This window comes from Podarcis muralis, chromosome 5, assembly GCF_964188315.1.
Source record: "Podarcis muralis chromosome 5, rPodMur119.hap1.1, whole genome shotgun sequence".
NCBI classification, from domain to species: Eukaryota; Metazoa; Chordata; class Lepidosauria; order Squamata; family Lacertidae; genus Podarcis; species Podarcis muralis.
In genome coordinates, this window is record NC_135659.1 from 25,565,799 (window position 1) to 25,581,218 (window position 15,420).

The 15,420-nt window shown below is 43.2% G+C and overlaps 1 protein-coding gene across 2 annotated transcripts in view; it reads right to left on the reverse strand.

Annotated features, from left to right (window-relative positions):
* LOC114598699 (glyoxal reductase-like) overlaps positions 1 to 15,420 on the reverse strand; it is a 68,627-nt gene that overhangs the window by 36,231 nt on the left and 16,976 nt on the right. For both annotated transcript variants that reach the window (XM_028732657.2, XM_028732658.2), the window contains exons 2-3: positions 11,696 to 11,944; positions 5,769 to 5,870 (exon numbers count right to left, since the gene is read on the reverse strand). In XM_028732657.2, coding sequence (XP_028588490.2) covers positions 5,769 to 5,870; positions 11,696 to 11,944 — 351 coding nt within the window. The remainder of the gene's footprint in view (positions 1 to 5,768; positions 5,871 to 11,695; positions 11,945 to 15,420) is intronic.

Sequence of the window (15,420 nt, forward strand, 5' to 3'; positions counted from 1 at the left end):
CCCAAGAGCTCCCCTCCCCTGATGTTGCTCATGGTCCATTTCCTGGAGCAACTTGCAAGGCTTCCAATCGCAAGGGGCAGTACATCTGGAAACAGACCTCCCATGATGTTCCCCCTGCTGGCCACAAGCCATTTCAAGAAATCAGATTTGTTACCTAACTAATTTGGGGGTTTCTCAGTCATGACACGCTCAGCAGGCCTCTTGGAAGAGGTGGGAGTGTGCAAATCACAATTTCTCCCAGACTGCACCCAAATTTCCAGGGTGTTCCACGACAAGTGGGAAAGGCAGCTCCACTGGGATGAGTTTGGGAGTCTACCAAATTGCCTGACCTCACCCACCTCCTTGGGTCAGCCCTGCAGGAAATGAGGCTGAAGACTTTGAACGCTGCCACACTGCATTTTCTTGCCAGAAAAAGCTTCAAAACAAACTCCATGTGAAGATTAAAAAGAAAAAGGAGGAGGGGACCTTCAGAGTAAGATGGACAAGCTGATCTCTTACCAGCAAAGATCTGTAAATAAATGGTCTCAGCACCCGAGCTTTGTTTGATTACAATAGCTTGCCTTATCTCTCTCGAACACTGACATGGGTGTTTTTATCAAGGCTTTCAAGCCTTAACTGTACCAAGTTCAGACATCAAAACACTTTTTAGAACTTTTACTAGCTCTTAACAATTTCCTTAGGCGATGATGCCTCCTTCATCGCAGGCCAAAGCAAAACATGCTGCAGAAACAAACTTTGAACTTTTGAGTCATCACTTTTCTCCTGGCACAGGCTCTGTATCAAAATGAATAATAGGCAGACATTCAACAGGTGTAGCCTTTCCCGAGATGGGGATTGTGTGTGTGTGTGTGTGTGTGTGTGTGTGTGTGTGTGTGTATACACTGGGCGAATTTCTGCATTGTATGCAACTGTAAACATTCATGTCACACAAGAAGTCATGCAATTCAAACTTGTCACAGGATTTCAATTTGTGGGACTGCGTAAGGAAACTTCCAGCAGAAAGAGGGGTTCTGCATGGCAACAGAAAAAGTCACCAAAGTGAGAAAGTGTTGAATTTTGCCTGCAAAGGGAGAATCAAGAGTGCAAAGTGAACTTTTTCCTAGGTTTACTACGATGAGTGTAGTGTAGTGTAGTGTATTGTAATGTATACACTATGAGATATTTCACATTAGGCAGCGGCATAACTCCTGTAGAAAGGGTGAGATTATACAAGCAATCAGTTGAAGGAAATGAGATGTCTATCGTATAGAGAACTTGTTTTTTTAAAAAATAAAAAATATATTTTTTAATAAATAAAAAATCCATTATTGTCAAAGGTGCCAATTGATGCCAATTGGACAATTCACACTGAAGTTGTGCAGAAATCTTTTAATTAATTACCCGCATCTTTGCTTACAAAAATGTGTAGCTTCATGTCATGCTTCTTTAAAGCTGCTTTGCAAATCATTACTGTTTAAATGAATGCCGCGTGAGACTTGAGTTTGTTTTCTTGAAGAGATACCATCATACAGCATCCCTTATCTGATCAAACGGGGTGTGGTGCAGCAGATATCACTCATAAACCACCTCCAACCACAGGAGGAAGCTCTGACCTACATGAATCTCTATTGTACTGTTACTTAAAAAAAAAAAAAAGCGACAGAAATTCAAAAGTTAGCCCTGTGGCAAAAAAAACCCCCCTGCTCCCTCACAGGAATGAGCGAGCATCCATTGCTCAATTCCAAAATAAGTTGGGCTGCTCAAATCAAATGTTTTACGAGCATCTGCAGCCTCCCCTGCCAGTCCCTTGCCCTCCTCACCCAGGAGAGGAAATGCGACATCCATCAAATGAAACCTTGCCCCACCCCAGCCCCGTCCACAATGGGGACACATGACAACTCAAAGTAAACTGGCCTATCTCACAAGCCTGCATCTCAAGGAAACTCTTTCCATACCAAACCACCCTCGCCCAACAGCAGCCAAGAAATTAAAGCACAAGTTGTTGCTGTTTATTGTGGGTATTTACAGCCCCATCTTCCAGCAAATTTGCAGGCCTGTTTAAATAGTCAGAATCCACAAAACCTATTACAGTGGTGCCCCGCAAGACGAATGCCTCGCAAGACGAAAAACTCGCTAGACGAAACGGTTTTCCGTTTTTTGAGTCGTTCCACAAGACGAATTTCCCTATGGGCTTGCTTCGCAATACAGTGAGTATTCTTGCAAGTTCTTGCGAGTTTATTTCCTTTTTCTTAAAGCCGCTAAGCCGTTAATAGCCGCTAAGCCGCTAATAGCCGTGCTTCGCAAGACGAAAAAACCGCAAGACGAAGAGACTCGCAAAATGGATTAATTTCATCTTGCGAGGCACCACTGTAATAGAACCCAGTAGCCACGTCCATAGGGCAACCTTTGGATTATATTCCTGCTGTTTTTCTCTCTGCAACAACTCATCAACAGCGAGCAGCTCCAACAGCGGCTGTGGGTTTGTATCCCAACACTGAGAGTACAGTCATACCTCGGGTTGCGAACGCTGCGAGTTGCGCTTTTCTGGGTTACAGACCGCGCTGAACCCGGAAGTAATGGAATGGGTTACTTCTAGGTTTCGGCACTCGCACATGCACAGAAACACTAAAGTGTGCCACGCGCATGCGCAGCGCTGTGGGTTGCAAACGCTGCAGGTTGCGAACGTGCCTTCTGCACGGATCATGTTCACAACCTGAGGTTCCACTGTACTCAAAAAGGCACCAATGGTACCTTTTTGAGGTTGAGGGGCAGGCAGGGAAGTTCATGTCTGGGCCACTCACCAGACTTGATGGTCCAAGAAAGGCTCCTTAGCTATAAGGACACCAGAGTGGAGGGAGGTTAAAGTCCCTCCCCCTGTTTGCCTCCTTCCTGCCACTGCTGTTACACGCCAAGGTTAAACTATTGCTTAAATTACTAATCCCAAAACTTCATAGGCTATCAAAGACCATCTTCCTTAATTTCTCAAGCAGGCAGGCGCGAGGGGAGACGTTTATAAATAGCTTGAATTGCAGCTTTTATAGAGAACATTCCCATTAACTTTTATGGCTCTTAAGTCACATTCTCATTCTGTTCTTGGAATGCCCCATTCTTTTCAAGCATAAACAAATGGAAAACCCTTTAAATAAAACAATGTACGCTTAGAACACAGTTTTTGTGACAATCAAAATAAACTCCTAGAACAACTGTGTAATAAACCATAGTGGTTGATTATTACTGTCTTTTTTAAAAATAAAATAAAAAACCTAGAAAGCGGGAACAAGCAGATTTAATAAATGCATTTCATTGCTTTCACTCAGTCTCCTGATCAAATGCCTCATCTTCCAGTGTTCTTTTTAATAACTCCACGTGTTTTAATTTTGCCAATTGTTCACACTTCTACAGTATGCTTTCAAAGGGTCAGTGAAAAAGGTTTGAATCCTTGTTTGAGGTACTGAATAAAATACGGATATAACTGGGCCTGCATGAGGTGGTTGGTTGTTTGGACAGTATGGCTCACCAAGTGAGTCTACAGCTGGTGCAAGACTTGAAATAAGTTCTTCCCAGCTTATCTTCTTACAGCACAATCCTGTGCATCTGTACACCTAAGTTGTTCTACTGTAAGTCAAAGAGGACTTACTCCGGTGTAAGTAAGTTTAGAATGTAAGCTTGGTCATAGTGCTACACAAGCACTCAGATGAGGAAAATAAGTGAACAATTAGAAGGAACAATGCTGTTTTAAAAAAACTGCTTCTAAAGCCCAGGCCAGGACCATAAGTCAAAAGGGGTGATTAAGCATTATCTGAGTGTCAACTGAAACTTTAGTGGTTAACCATGCAAGCAAATTATTTAATCATTTCTTCCCTCATGGGGTACTGCCTATAAACCTCCAAATTTATTAACATTTGCATATCACTTCAGAAACACATGGCCAGAGGTTCAAAATTTCTGCATTGCTTGAGGCAGAAAAGGAGTGATTTGTGGGATGCAGGAGCCGATGGACCAGATAACAGAAGACTCAGGACAGAAAGGCTACTTTAATTGGAATGAGATTTACGTGACGTTAATTTAAATAATGTCGCTTAGGGTGGAAATTGTGTTTGGCATCCATAGGTTCTGTAATGAAGTTTCATGCAGGGGTGATAAATCGAGGATGTGCCTAACATACAGTTTTAATTCCTGACGTTTCGCTCGGCCTAGGTGCAGATAAACAGCCAAGTTAAATTAATGCACATGATGAAGGAAACAGTAGAGAAGAAGGGCACGAGTTGGGGGGGGGGGAGAGATTCAGTTCAAAAATCTCCCAAAGAGATGCTTTCTAAGTTAATTAACCTTGGGGGGGGGGGGAGAGAGAGAGAGAGAGAGAGAGAGAGAGAGAGAATCAAGTTTCAATTCCTCGTTCAGGCAGTCAACTAAAACCCTTGCCCCAAACCACCAACAGAAAATTGTTACACCAATAATATCCCCACCATCACCACAAGCGCTCCTTGGTCCCAATTAGTATCAGTTTTGAACAGTATTGGTAAGGCTTTGAGAATCTGCAACCAGACCCACAAACCCACTGTAGCAAGAGTACTTGGGTTTGATGCCATGACACATAGCTACTTCAGTTCAGCGGCCTTGCCTTTTTTTGGCATTCAATTCCATTTGAAAACAACGACAAGACTCTGGTGTTTCGGAAAACGTTTCTTGAGGTTGTCCCTCCCGTCCCCAACTACAGTCATGGGAAAAAGAAAGCACACCCTCTTTGAATTCTGTGTTTTTACATATGAAGACATAATAACAACCCTCTGTTCCTTGGCAGGTCTTAAAATTAGGTAAATACAGTGGTACCTCGGGTTAAGAACTTAATACGTTCCGGAGGTCCATTCTTAACCTGAAGCACCACTTTAGCTAATGGGGCCTCCTGCTGCCGCCGCCGCGCAGCCGGAGCACGATTTCTGTTCTTATCCTGAAGCAAAGTTCTTAACCTGAAGCACTATTTCTGGGTTAGCAGAGTGTGTAACCTGAAGCGTATGTAACCCGAGGTACCACTGTACAACCTCAGATGAACAACAACAAATGACATATTACACTGTGTCATGATTTATTTATGGCTCTAGACTTGGGGTATCCAATGACACTGAGGTGGGCTGTTCTCTTGATAACCCACTTGGTCCTTCCCCTCAGGTCTAGGTCACCACCTCCCAATCTGCTGTGTCCCACTCCAGGGTCAGAGTCCTTCAATGGGTCCTGCTCACGACTTCCCTCTGTGTTGGGCCTGTCCCACGTCAGACACCTCTGATCCCCAATCTCTTCCCACTCCTTCTCCCCACTGGACATTTCCAGAGAGCTCTGGACAGCGATGCTGCTTCTTTTTCCCACCATCCCCGTCTTATAGAGGCCTACTCTGAAAAGACCGTCTTTAGGCCTCTTCTTCACTGGGCCAAGAAAGGAGCAAAGTTCATCTGAATTGCTAAATGTTTAGATGTTTAAAAGCATTGCAGGGAAAGGGTAACAAAACTCCAGAGTGGAGCACTGTTCTGTGACACTTCCGAGGCCTGGTATGAATGACATCAGACCATAGCTGTCAACTTTTCCCTTTTCTTGTGAGGAATCCTATTCGGAATAAGGGAATTTCCCTTAAAAAAAGGGAAACATTGACAGCTATGCATCAGATTGCCCTAAGATATAACCCGAGTGGAAAAGATGGTGAAAACGTCCCTCTATGTGTCGTGATATCCCAACAGAAACACTCTCTGCATTTTTGCAACTATGAAAAAAATCAGCAGCGACTATCAAAGTCACCCCACCTTTCTCATACAACTCTTCCATGGCTCGCCAGGTCTCTGCTCTGACTTCTCGATTGCTTTTACCGGGGATGTGTGTGTCAGGCCAATGCACCAAGTAAAGATCTAAAAAGAAAAAAGAAAGAAAATCCAATGTTGCTTTTCATGAACAAATCACACCAAACTTGTTTTAAAGAACCATAAAGCTCCCAATGAAAAAGTAAATCAGCTGCTGAATTGGGAAGTTGCTGTCTCCACCTGTGAACCACTAGTACAAAACACCGAATGGTGCAACCTCTGCTAGTTTTAATGCAATTTCAGTGCAAAAGTTCCAGTGAAGCACCCTTAATATGCAGGTAAGCCCAGTTTCCTAGATGCTCATAGACACAGCCACTCCGCAGACAAAAAGCAGTATACAAAAGCAGTTTTGTGCTGAGCTTGAGAAACTGCAACATCCCAAGCAGAATGACTTAGCAGCCCTGAGAACTGCAAGACCTCTGGCCTGTTCCAATATGTGGGGCTTTCATCCTTCCTCGAATCAGCGCCTCCATGATTCCGCATGCAAGCTGCATCTTGGTCGTCATTGGTTCTTTCAGTGCATACATTCAAGTTGCATTTTGCAGGGTGAATATATACAAGTGAGGGGAAGTATACTGGCAGTAAAAATCACATGCTCAATTACTGTACAAAGAGGCTCTTCACCTCAGCAGAACAGAGAGTATCTTAAGCATCAAGTTTGTTGGGTTCCTTAGAAGTCCTTTCAGGCACCGGCACACCAGAGATTGTCATAATTTGTGCAGTATTTATACAACAAAGCGAGACAACTTTGGATGTCCCAAGGTGAACATATTACATGCTTATAAACCCCTCTCTCCCCATCTTCTTGAAATACCTGGCAGGGGAAAAAACAAATCAGGAATCTTCTTGGGTGCTTCATTAACTATGAATCCCAAAACTGAAGATAACCTCCCAACTGGTGCCAAAGTTTTGTAGTCGTTTTGCAGCATGAACCCAGCTTTAACACATTTTAATCTTATTGTATTGGGTACTCTGCACACTGCTTGGAGACGAATGTGATTAAGCAGTATACAAACTGTTGAAATAATTAATAAATAAAATCCCCATCGTGGGATTTATTTCTTGGTCACGTTAATGCATGGCGAAACTTCAGGAGCGTGTTACGGAATGTCGGGAACTGGCTTTTCAAATTAACAAACAGGAGAGTGTTTAACAAGTCTTACACCTTGCTCACCCTAACAGCTATGAGCAAATCATTATTATTTTTCTCTTTTTACTGGTGAAGGTCTGAGGGCTGACCAAAGCCACCTACCCAATTTACAAGTGAACTCAAGGTCCAAATCTAGTCCTCTACCCACATGACCACAGAGGCCCAAATGAGATGACAACGAGATTTTCAGTGCATTGTTTCTTATGGTCAAAGTTCATAATGTCCCCTTTACCACCAGATAGGAAAAACAGCCACTTAGTCACATGAGAGCTGGTGGAGGAGTTCCATCATGCTTTTAATAGCAATAAGACACATGCACAAATGGATGGACTGAGCTGAGGAGTGAATGGAATCCTGTTCTGCTGCTGACACTGCAGTAGTGTGAGCAAATGCTTAGTCATCATTTGGAGTGGCTTAATGTGCAACCTCAGCAAACAGCATTAGAAATATATATTTTTTCGTCTTTAAAAAAAAAGGAGGGGCCACTTCTCTTGACTTTTTGCCCTCTCATATGTCTAGCAATTATAACATATGCATACATTCCATCAAGCATGAGTGGTGTGGATATCTGTGTCTGCGCTCCTCTTTAGAAATAATTCAAATATAAGTGATCCCACTGTTAAAATAAAAGGGGAGCACATAAAAAAATGCACGCAGCCACTGTTCAGACTTGACAGTAGCTAAGAGACAGCTAAGGGATGCACACCCAAGTACAGGAAGTCAACTGAGAATTGGCTCTAGCAACACTGACCAAAATAATAATTTCAATTCTGCTTTATGCTATGAACAGGCTTTGAAAAGAGTCCTGCTGCAGGTTAATATGCTGATTTTGTTGCCCTTTGGGGTTCACTATGTTGTTCTGTTTGTTCTTCTTAATGCTGCCTTTTAGGTATTATTTCAACAGCAAGCCACTTTTGAAAGCCTGAAAGGTGGGTTATCCTTTGCGGAGCAATAATTGTCTGAAAAGCAGGATAAAAATACAGTAAATAAATATACAAACCAACCAAAATCCTTAAAAGGAAACCATGATTCTATCCAAAGTTAAGCAATTTTCGACTCTGCAATACTTATGAATATGTGGCAATATGATCCACTGAACTCAGTGGATCTTATTTCCAAGTAAATACACGTTGGATTGAACTGCAAGTCCCACTGATCCCAGTGGGAATTATGTTTAACTCTCCTACTGAAATCAAGCGTTAGAAGGATCATATCTACATGTTTTCAACCCCAGCATTCAGGGTGGTTTTTATATATATATATATATATATATATATATATATATATATATATATATATATTTGAAACTAAGCTTTAAGATTCAAGTGTTTCCTGGACTCAGTATTATATGCAGCAGAATAAAAATGCTATTTCACTGTGCAAGTACTGTAGCTTTTAGCCCAACACAACAGCTATGCACCAAAAAGTGAGAAGGAAGCCAACATTCTTCAGACACGCATCTTCTGCTCACTACAGGCAATCAAATTAATGTTACATGGTGGCAAATCAGAACCAAATGCCAAAAACACAAAATAACCTAACACATCTCAATGTATACAGTATTTTGATATACAGCCAATTCTGCTATTGCAAGTCAATGGCCATCTCATTAATTTTCTGTTGTTGTGCGTTTCCCGGGAGTCGTCAAAGCTTAGAAGAAAAAGTTCCATTCAAAATGCAAGGCTGACTTTGCATCGTTAGCAGTCACCAGCATGCTTGTGAGTGGAACTAATATTTGCAATTCCATCCGAATTCCCAACAGAGTAAAAGGGAAGCTGCTAACAAAGACCAGAAAGTGAGTCAAAACACCCATGGGAGAGAATAAAACAGATTATACATTCAGCAAAGCACTGACCATAGTCAGAGTGATGTAGAGTTATCTGCAATGAACAGTCCAAACAAATCCCATGGTATACAGCCTCTAAAGCCAAAGCCAGAGATTTTCTATTTCTGCAATTTCATATTGATTCAGTAAGGATGTTCACCATTGGAACATAACTCTTATATGGAAAGAGTGAAAATCTTAGTCCACACACACACAATGTAATGAGTGGAATGTATCTCTTCAAGCCCTGTTCCACAGCTAAATACAAAACACTGTAATTTGTCATGAGTTGTACTCAAAACCTGCAGATGGCTTTTGCACAATGAGCATACACCCACAGTTCTTTAGAAAAACTCTAATGCAAAATCAGGAAATGAGAAAACCTGCACAAGTCAGCATGGGCCCAGGTGTCACAGCAGCTCAATGTTAAGACAGGCGACATCTTAGTGCATTTTGTACCAAAAATTTGGAAACGATCCCTGTTCCAAACCCACCGAGATCATAAAGTTTCTGCACAAGTGTACAACTGGAGGCTGCCCATTTGCTAAAGTGGACACTCGTTTTAGCTCAGGGAATTATCCCTTGGTAGATTGTGCATTATGATAATTAACAGGTAAGCAAATGCATTCTTGAGATCTTACAGTTCAAATGATTGGAGATTTGGTGTTTGTTTGTTTTTAATCCAATTTCCGCAGATACCCCCACCTGCTCCAATTGCCCCTGAAAGTCCTCCGCCTTGGAAGTCTCTCCTTGGCTGCCAGGGATCATGTGGTTTGTAGTCAGAAATCAGGCGCACCGTGTGACATGTGCTGCCAAGGAGAGTCCCTGCAGAGGCACTCCTAATCCATTCTCAAGTCCTCTGCTGCCAACTACTTCTCCTCCATTTCCCAAGATAAGAATAGGAGTGGAAGGGATCTAGCAGGAAGGGAAGAAGCAAGGTGAGTTGCAAGTCCCATTAAAAAATGCAACCCAGCTTGAAGAGGGCTACACTATGAGTGGAAGGGAAGCTGTTTTTTAAAGGCACCCTGTGCCTCAATACTTGTCATGCACCTTATTTGAGCTTGCTTGAATGCAGCAATGCTTTAATGCACCTCACTCATGCATCCAAGCTAAGGGCAGGGGGCACCCCCTCACTATCTACAAAGCCATTGGGGTGCATAAGTCACAGTTCATATTGCACAGCGAGTGAGGATAAACATCTATTTATGCAGCTCCTATTCACCCTAATGAGACTTGGGGAGAATTTCTCAGTAGCTTTTGCCTCTTGTGTTGCCCAAGATGGCAGATTGGCAAGGCAAATTATTTTGAGACAACTCTGAACTGCCATGGGATGCAACAGCACCAAGTCCCACAGAAGGAAAGTTTATGTAGTATAAAAACCTCTATGGAGGACATGGCTATGTGAACTGCAAACCACCAGAAAACACAGTTTTACTGTGGCAGGTAGGTCACAATTGTTGGACAGAGTAATTAAGAACACTGTACTTTGAAACACTCATGAACAAGTTAAGTGGCCACCCGTAACTTCTCCTGAAGCAATGGTGATGGGAGGAAACCAGCTCATCCTTAACTGGGAAAGTGCAAGCAGAAAGCCTTTAGACCTGCCTTCCAAATGTTGCTAGACTACATCTCCCATCAGCTCCAGCCAGTATGGCCAATAGTCAGGGGCACTGGGAGTTGTAGTCAAGCCACATCACATTGGCTGCCTCTGTTTTAAACCAGGTATCAAGGCACATGCTCCTTAAGGTTCTATTGGGCAGCTGGCTCAAGGACAACTACTGCCATCGGGGGGTGGGGGAGATATATTTTTGCATGGAAATATTTCTGAAGCAGCAGATCCAAAGATGATGAGGCATCTTTCAAGAAATCCCCCAAACATAATGCAAGTGTTCAAAGAGCAGCAACAAAATTTAAGGAAGTAACAAGAGGAGATGCTGTGTCATTGTGAACTTATCGTTCTGCAGAGCTATTGCAACAGCATTGCAGACAAACACAAGTGTCGGGATTCTGGGTCATGACACACTGCCAGTTTTCTTACTAGGAGCCAGTGCTGATGTAACCGGGGCAATATGTTAACCATGGTAAAGTGGTTTGCTACTGGACACAGAACACACATTCCCCCAGACTGAATTCTTCCCTTCTGCCTCAACCATTGATGTCAACAATGGTTAAGAAGAGTTTGGATTTGATATCCCGCTTTATCACTACCCTAAGGAGTCTCAAAGTGGCTAACACTCTCCTTCCCCCCCCCCCAAACAAACACTCTGTGAGGTGAGTGGGGCTGAGAGACTTCAGAGAAGTGTGACTAGCCCAAGGTCACCCAGCAGCTGCATGTGGAGGAGCAGGGAAGCGAACCCAGTTCACCAGATTACAAGTCCACCGCTCTTAACCACTACACCACTCTGGCTCTTCTAAGTTCCCCACTTAGCTGTCTTCAAGAGCTGGTTATGGTGGGAATCAGGTTAGTCTTATCTATCACCAGGGCTTTTTTCAGCTGGAACTCACTGGAACACCGTTCTGGCACCTCTCAGGTGGGCACCATTGCCATTTTAAGAGAACAAGGAAGGCGCTTACAGTGAGTTTCAGCACCTCTTTTCCTAGAAAAATAGCACTGCCTATCACTAATGCTTCTCTACCATATTTACAGTTAAGGGACACATGAAGAATTAGCTTTGAGAGGCTGTGAAGAACCAGCGCATGATCCCACAGCCCACTCCTAAGCTCTTTGCCATGACTAAGAAACATCTCCATGATGAAAAGCCTAAGTTTAATGTAAGAGGTTTGGTAAAGGCATTTTGCTGCAAGGACACCAGCTGGGCAAGCAATGCACGTGTTAAATATTAATCCAGATTTCCTAACAGGATACTGCAAAGAGAATTAGGGGGAGAAATGCCATACCTAGATAATCAACACCAAGTCTCTTGCAGGACTCTAAGCAGGCTTGTTTAGCGTTCTCGTAGCCATAGTCTGTATGCCAGAGCTTGGTAGTTATCCATAGATCCTCCCGTTTTACACCACTCTCCTTGATGGCCTTCTGCAGGAGCGATTCACAGCCATATCTCTTTGCCGTGTCAATATGACGAATGCCACATTTCTGAAGCGCATACACCACAGCATCATGGGAGTAGCCACCATAATGGGATGTTCCTTGAAAACACAAAAGGCAAAATTTCCATTATTTTATGTATACGTTTTTCCTATTTCAAATAGGACTGCAACAGTGACGTGGGGTGGAAATTTTTTCAGTGTTTTCTTTTCCCACTGAAAATCTTCCATTGCATATGTCCATCAGCAACGATGAAAGGAGGCCAACTGCAAATAACTGTTAGGAAAGCCTGGCAGTTTGAGAGTTTTTAGCTTTGTTTACTAAATGCAAGTAAAAGTAAGCATGAAAAACCAGATCACTCGTATAAGATTTTCTGGTGCCACTGATTCCCCCCCCCCCCATGCCAATCACCTCAATTTCAGAATTTTTTCCAACACAAAAAAATCTGGAAAAACCCACATCGCTGGGATGCAACATATAACAAGTGAAATGAAAATAAAATGAAAACAGATTAAGTTAAAAATTGATACCCAGGGATAAAATCCTATATTTCATTTTTTGGGGCACACCTGTCACCACCGCTGTTAAGCTACTTCACACTTCACATCCTGCAAATTTTGCAAGGGAATTGACGATTCTCTATGAAAGTTTTCTAGCTTCCTGTCTGTGGTTTCCAGGATTCATTGGGAAGTGTGAAATAATTTATTTTACATGGATTGTGCTTGCAGTGTGGAATGTTGTCAGTCAAAACAGGCCTAAGGTGCCTCATTACTAGATGAAATCTAGTAGTATTGATGTATGACTTTCTTTGCATCCTACATTGAAAACTCACCTTCTGCTAAGAAGGCATACCCCGTGATGTGCCTTTCCATGTGAGACGTTTGTTTGAAAGGGATCCAACAGAGTTTTGAGTTTGACTGATCTGACAGATAAACTCAACCCATCCCCAATGGCTTCTGCTGGCCTTTGCTTTCCACGCAGGAAGGAAACATGCGGTTTGCTTTCTCTGTGGCAAACTATGCTGCAATTGTGATATGCACTGGGCAAAATTCATTTGAATTGCTCATCTGTTGATGATTGGCAGCTGAGTGTTTCAACAGATTCCAATGCGGTGACACTGACGGACATGACAGTTTCATCTATAGTTTTAGGTCTGTGGACAATCCATGTACACAAACAAATCACCACCTGATGAATAACATGCCTGTATGAACCACTCCGGGACGCGGGTGGCGCTGTGGGTAAAAGCCTCAGCGCCTACGGCTTGCTGATCGAAAGGTTGCGGTTCGAATCCCTGCGGCGGGGTGTGCTCCCGTTGTTCGGTCCCAGCGCCTGCCAACCTAGCAGTTCGAAAGCACCCCCGGGTGCAAGTAGATAAATAGGGACCGCTTACTAGCAGGAAGGTAAACGGCGTTTCCGTGTGCGGCTCTGGCTCGCCAGATGCAGCTTTGTCACGCTGGCCACGTGACCCGGAAGTGTCTCCGGACAGCGCTGGCCCCCGGCCTCTTGAGTGAGATGGGCGCACAACCCTAGAGTCTGTCAAGACTGGCCTGTACGGGCAGGGGTACCTTTATGAACCACTCCAATATGAGAAAGACTGAAAGTGTCTGGTTTTCCACAACAATACAAACATAGAAAGTTTAGAAGTGTGAGCAAGTTGCGGGAAGGCATGGTTTCATTCAAAGAATCTATCTATAGTGCACAGAGAAAACTAGTGAGGGTAGGGTTACACCTTTTTTACCCAAAAAAACTACACATACCCCATGCCTCTAAAGTGGAGCGGGCAAGCACACAGGCAGGCTAGGAGCCACGGTCAATTCATTTCCAACAACAGTGCAAATGAAATTATAGTAGCAAGTATCCAATTCAACTCATGTGCTGTTTTTAAGGTTTTCTTCCGCCTACCAAAAATCCAAGTTCTGTTGCACAGATGTGCGTCCATTTTGTTAGTTCTGCAAAACTTATGCTTTTTTTCATTATTCATGTTTTCAAACAGCTGAGAACTGTCAACAAAGGAAGGAAAAACAAAAGGAACTGAAAGCCATTGTGACATTTTGAACCTCTCTTTTGCAATCATAAGAGCTAGAAACTTGTATTTTTAAAACATAAAGCGTTGCAAAACACATACAATGCTCTGGTTCTTAAGAACAGGAAAAAATTGTTTGCAAACCCAAGAATGCAAGTGATTTTAAGGGTTCTGAATTGGGAATGACGTTCCTGGCAGCCTAGATGCATGGTGGCAAGGTGACATATGCAAGCATATTGACAGTACGCAAGTCAACAGGAGAGGAAATGGTTTAGCCGGAAGAGCAATTAGCAGGTGGACTGCAAGATAAAGAACATGTACCCTTGTGGGTACAGCAGGGCCTGCGTTTATCTCATAATTTCTGGATATCTGTTTTTTCCTGCCTACCGCCCATCTGCCTACCAGCACAACAACTCGAGGAAGAGCCCACTCAACTCTCAGCCTTCGGTCAGCTCTACACTAAGTTTCCAAGCTCACCCATTTGATATGCTAGTTCTGTGGGGCCTTATATATATTTTTGTTGTTGTTAAGTTGCGTCCGGCTCTTTGTGACCCCATGGACCAGAGCACGCCAGGCACTCCTGTCTTCCACTGCCTCATGTTCGTAGCTTCGAGAACACTCTCCAAGCATCTCGTCCTCTGTCGTCCCCTTCTCCTTGTGCCCTCCATCTTTCCCAGCATCAGGGTCTTTTCCAGGGAGTCTTTTCTTCTCATGAGGTGGCCAAAGTATTGGAGCCTCAGCTTCACGATCTGTGCTTCCAGTGAGCACTCAGGGCTGATTTCCTTCAGACTGGATAGGTTTGATCTTCTTGCAGTCTTTTAGTACATGCTAAGATTTGCGCATGCGCTTCTGAATTTCTCCATGCAATCTTGCACCCTTGAATGTGATAGAAAAATACCACATACGGCGAAGGCTCTTCCATTCTTCCCGGCAGCAGCTACAATCGAGCCTATGGCTGGTCGCTCACCATGTACCCTGCCCAGTTCAAACATCATTCTCCCCATGATCATTTTCCACATACACCATCATGTAGAAATTTTCTGCCATTTGAACGAGCCCAGAGAGATGGTCACGTGGGTTAATTTTGTTCTCATAACCTTAGTACATTTTGTTCTACTGCCCCAGTTCCTGAGATTGTTTAGTTCACTCTGTATAGCTTCCTGACCCTTCTCTGAATTAACAATGCTTTTAGTCATCTGTAGTTTTCATTAAGTCATCTCCCCTCTCCTCCCGCAGGCTGAAAAAATACTGCAGCGAGGGCAAATGAGATATCTCAACTAGGTAGTTTACTAACATGTCTTTTTAAAAACTTGTTTTCTTCCCTTTAACCAGTGTCTAATAATAATAATAATTTATTATTTATATCCCGCGCATCTGGCTGAGTTTCCCCAGCCACTCTGGGCGGCTCCCAATCGAGTGTTAAAAACAATACAGCATTAAATATTAAAAACTTTCCTAAACGTCTTAAAACAAATGTACAGATATACAAATGCAAGGGAGCATGCAACTCTCTTGCTACAATAGCTCCCTGGCTACTGGTACGTTTCCGGA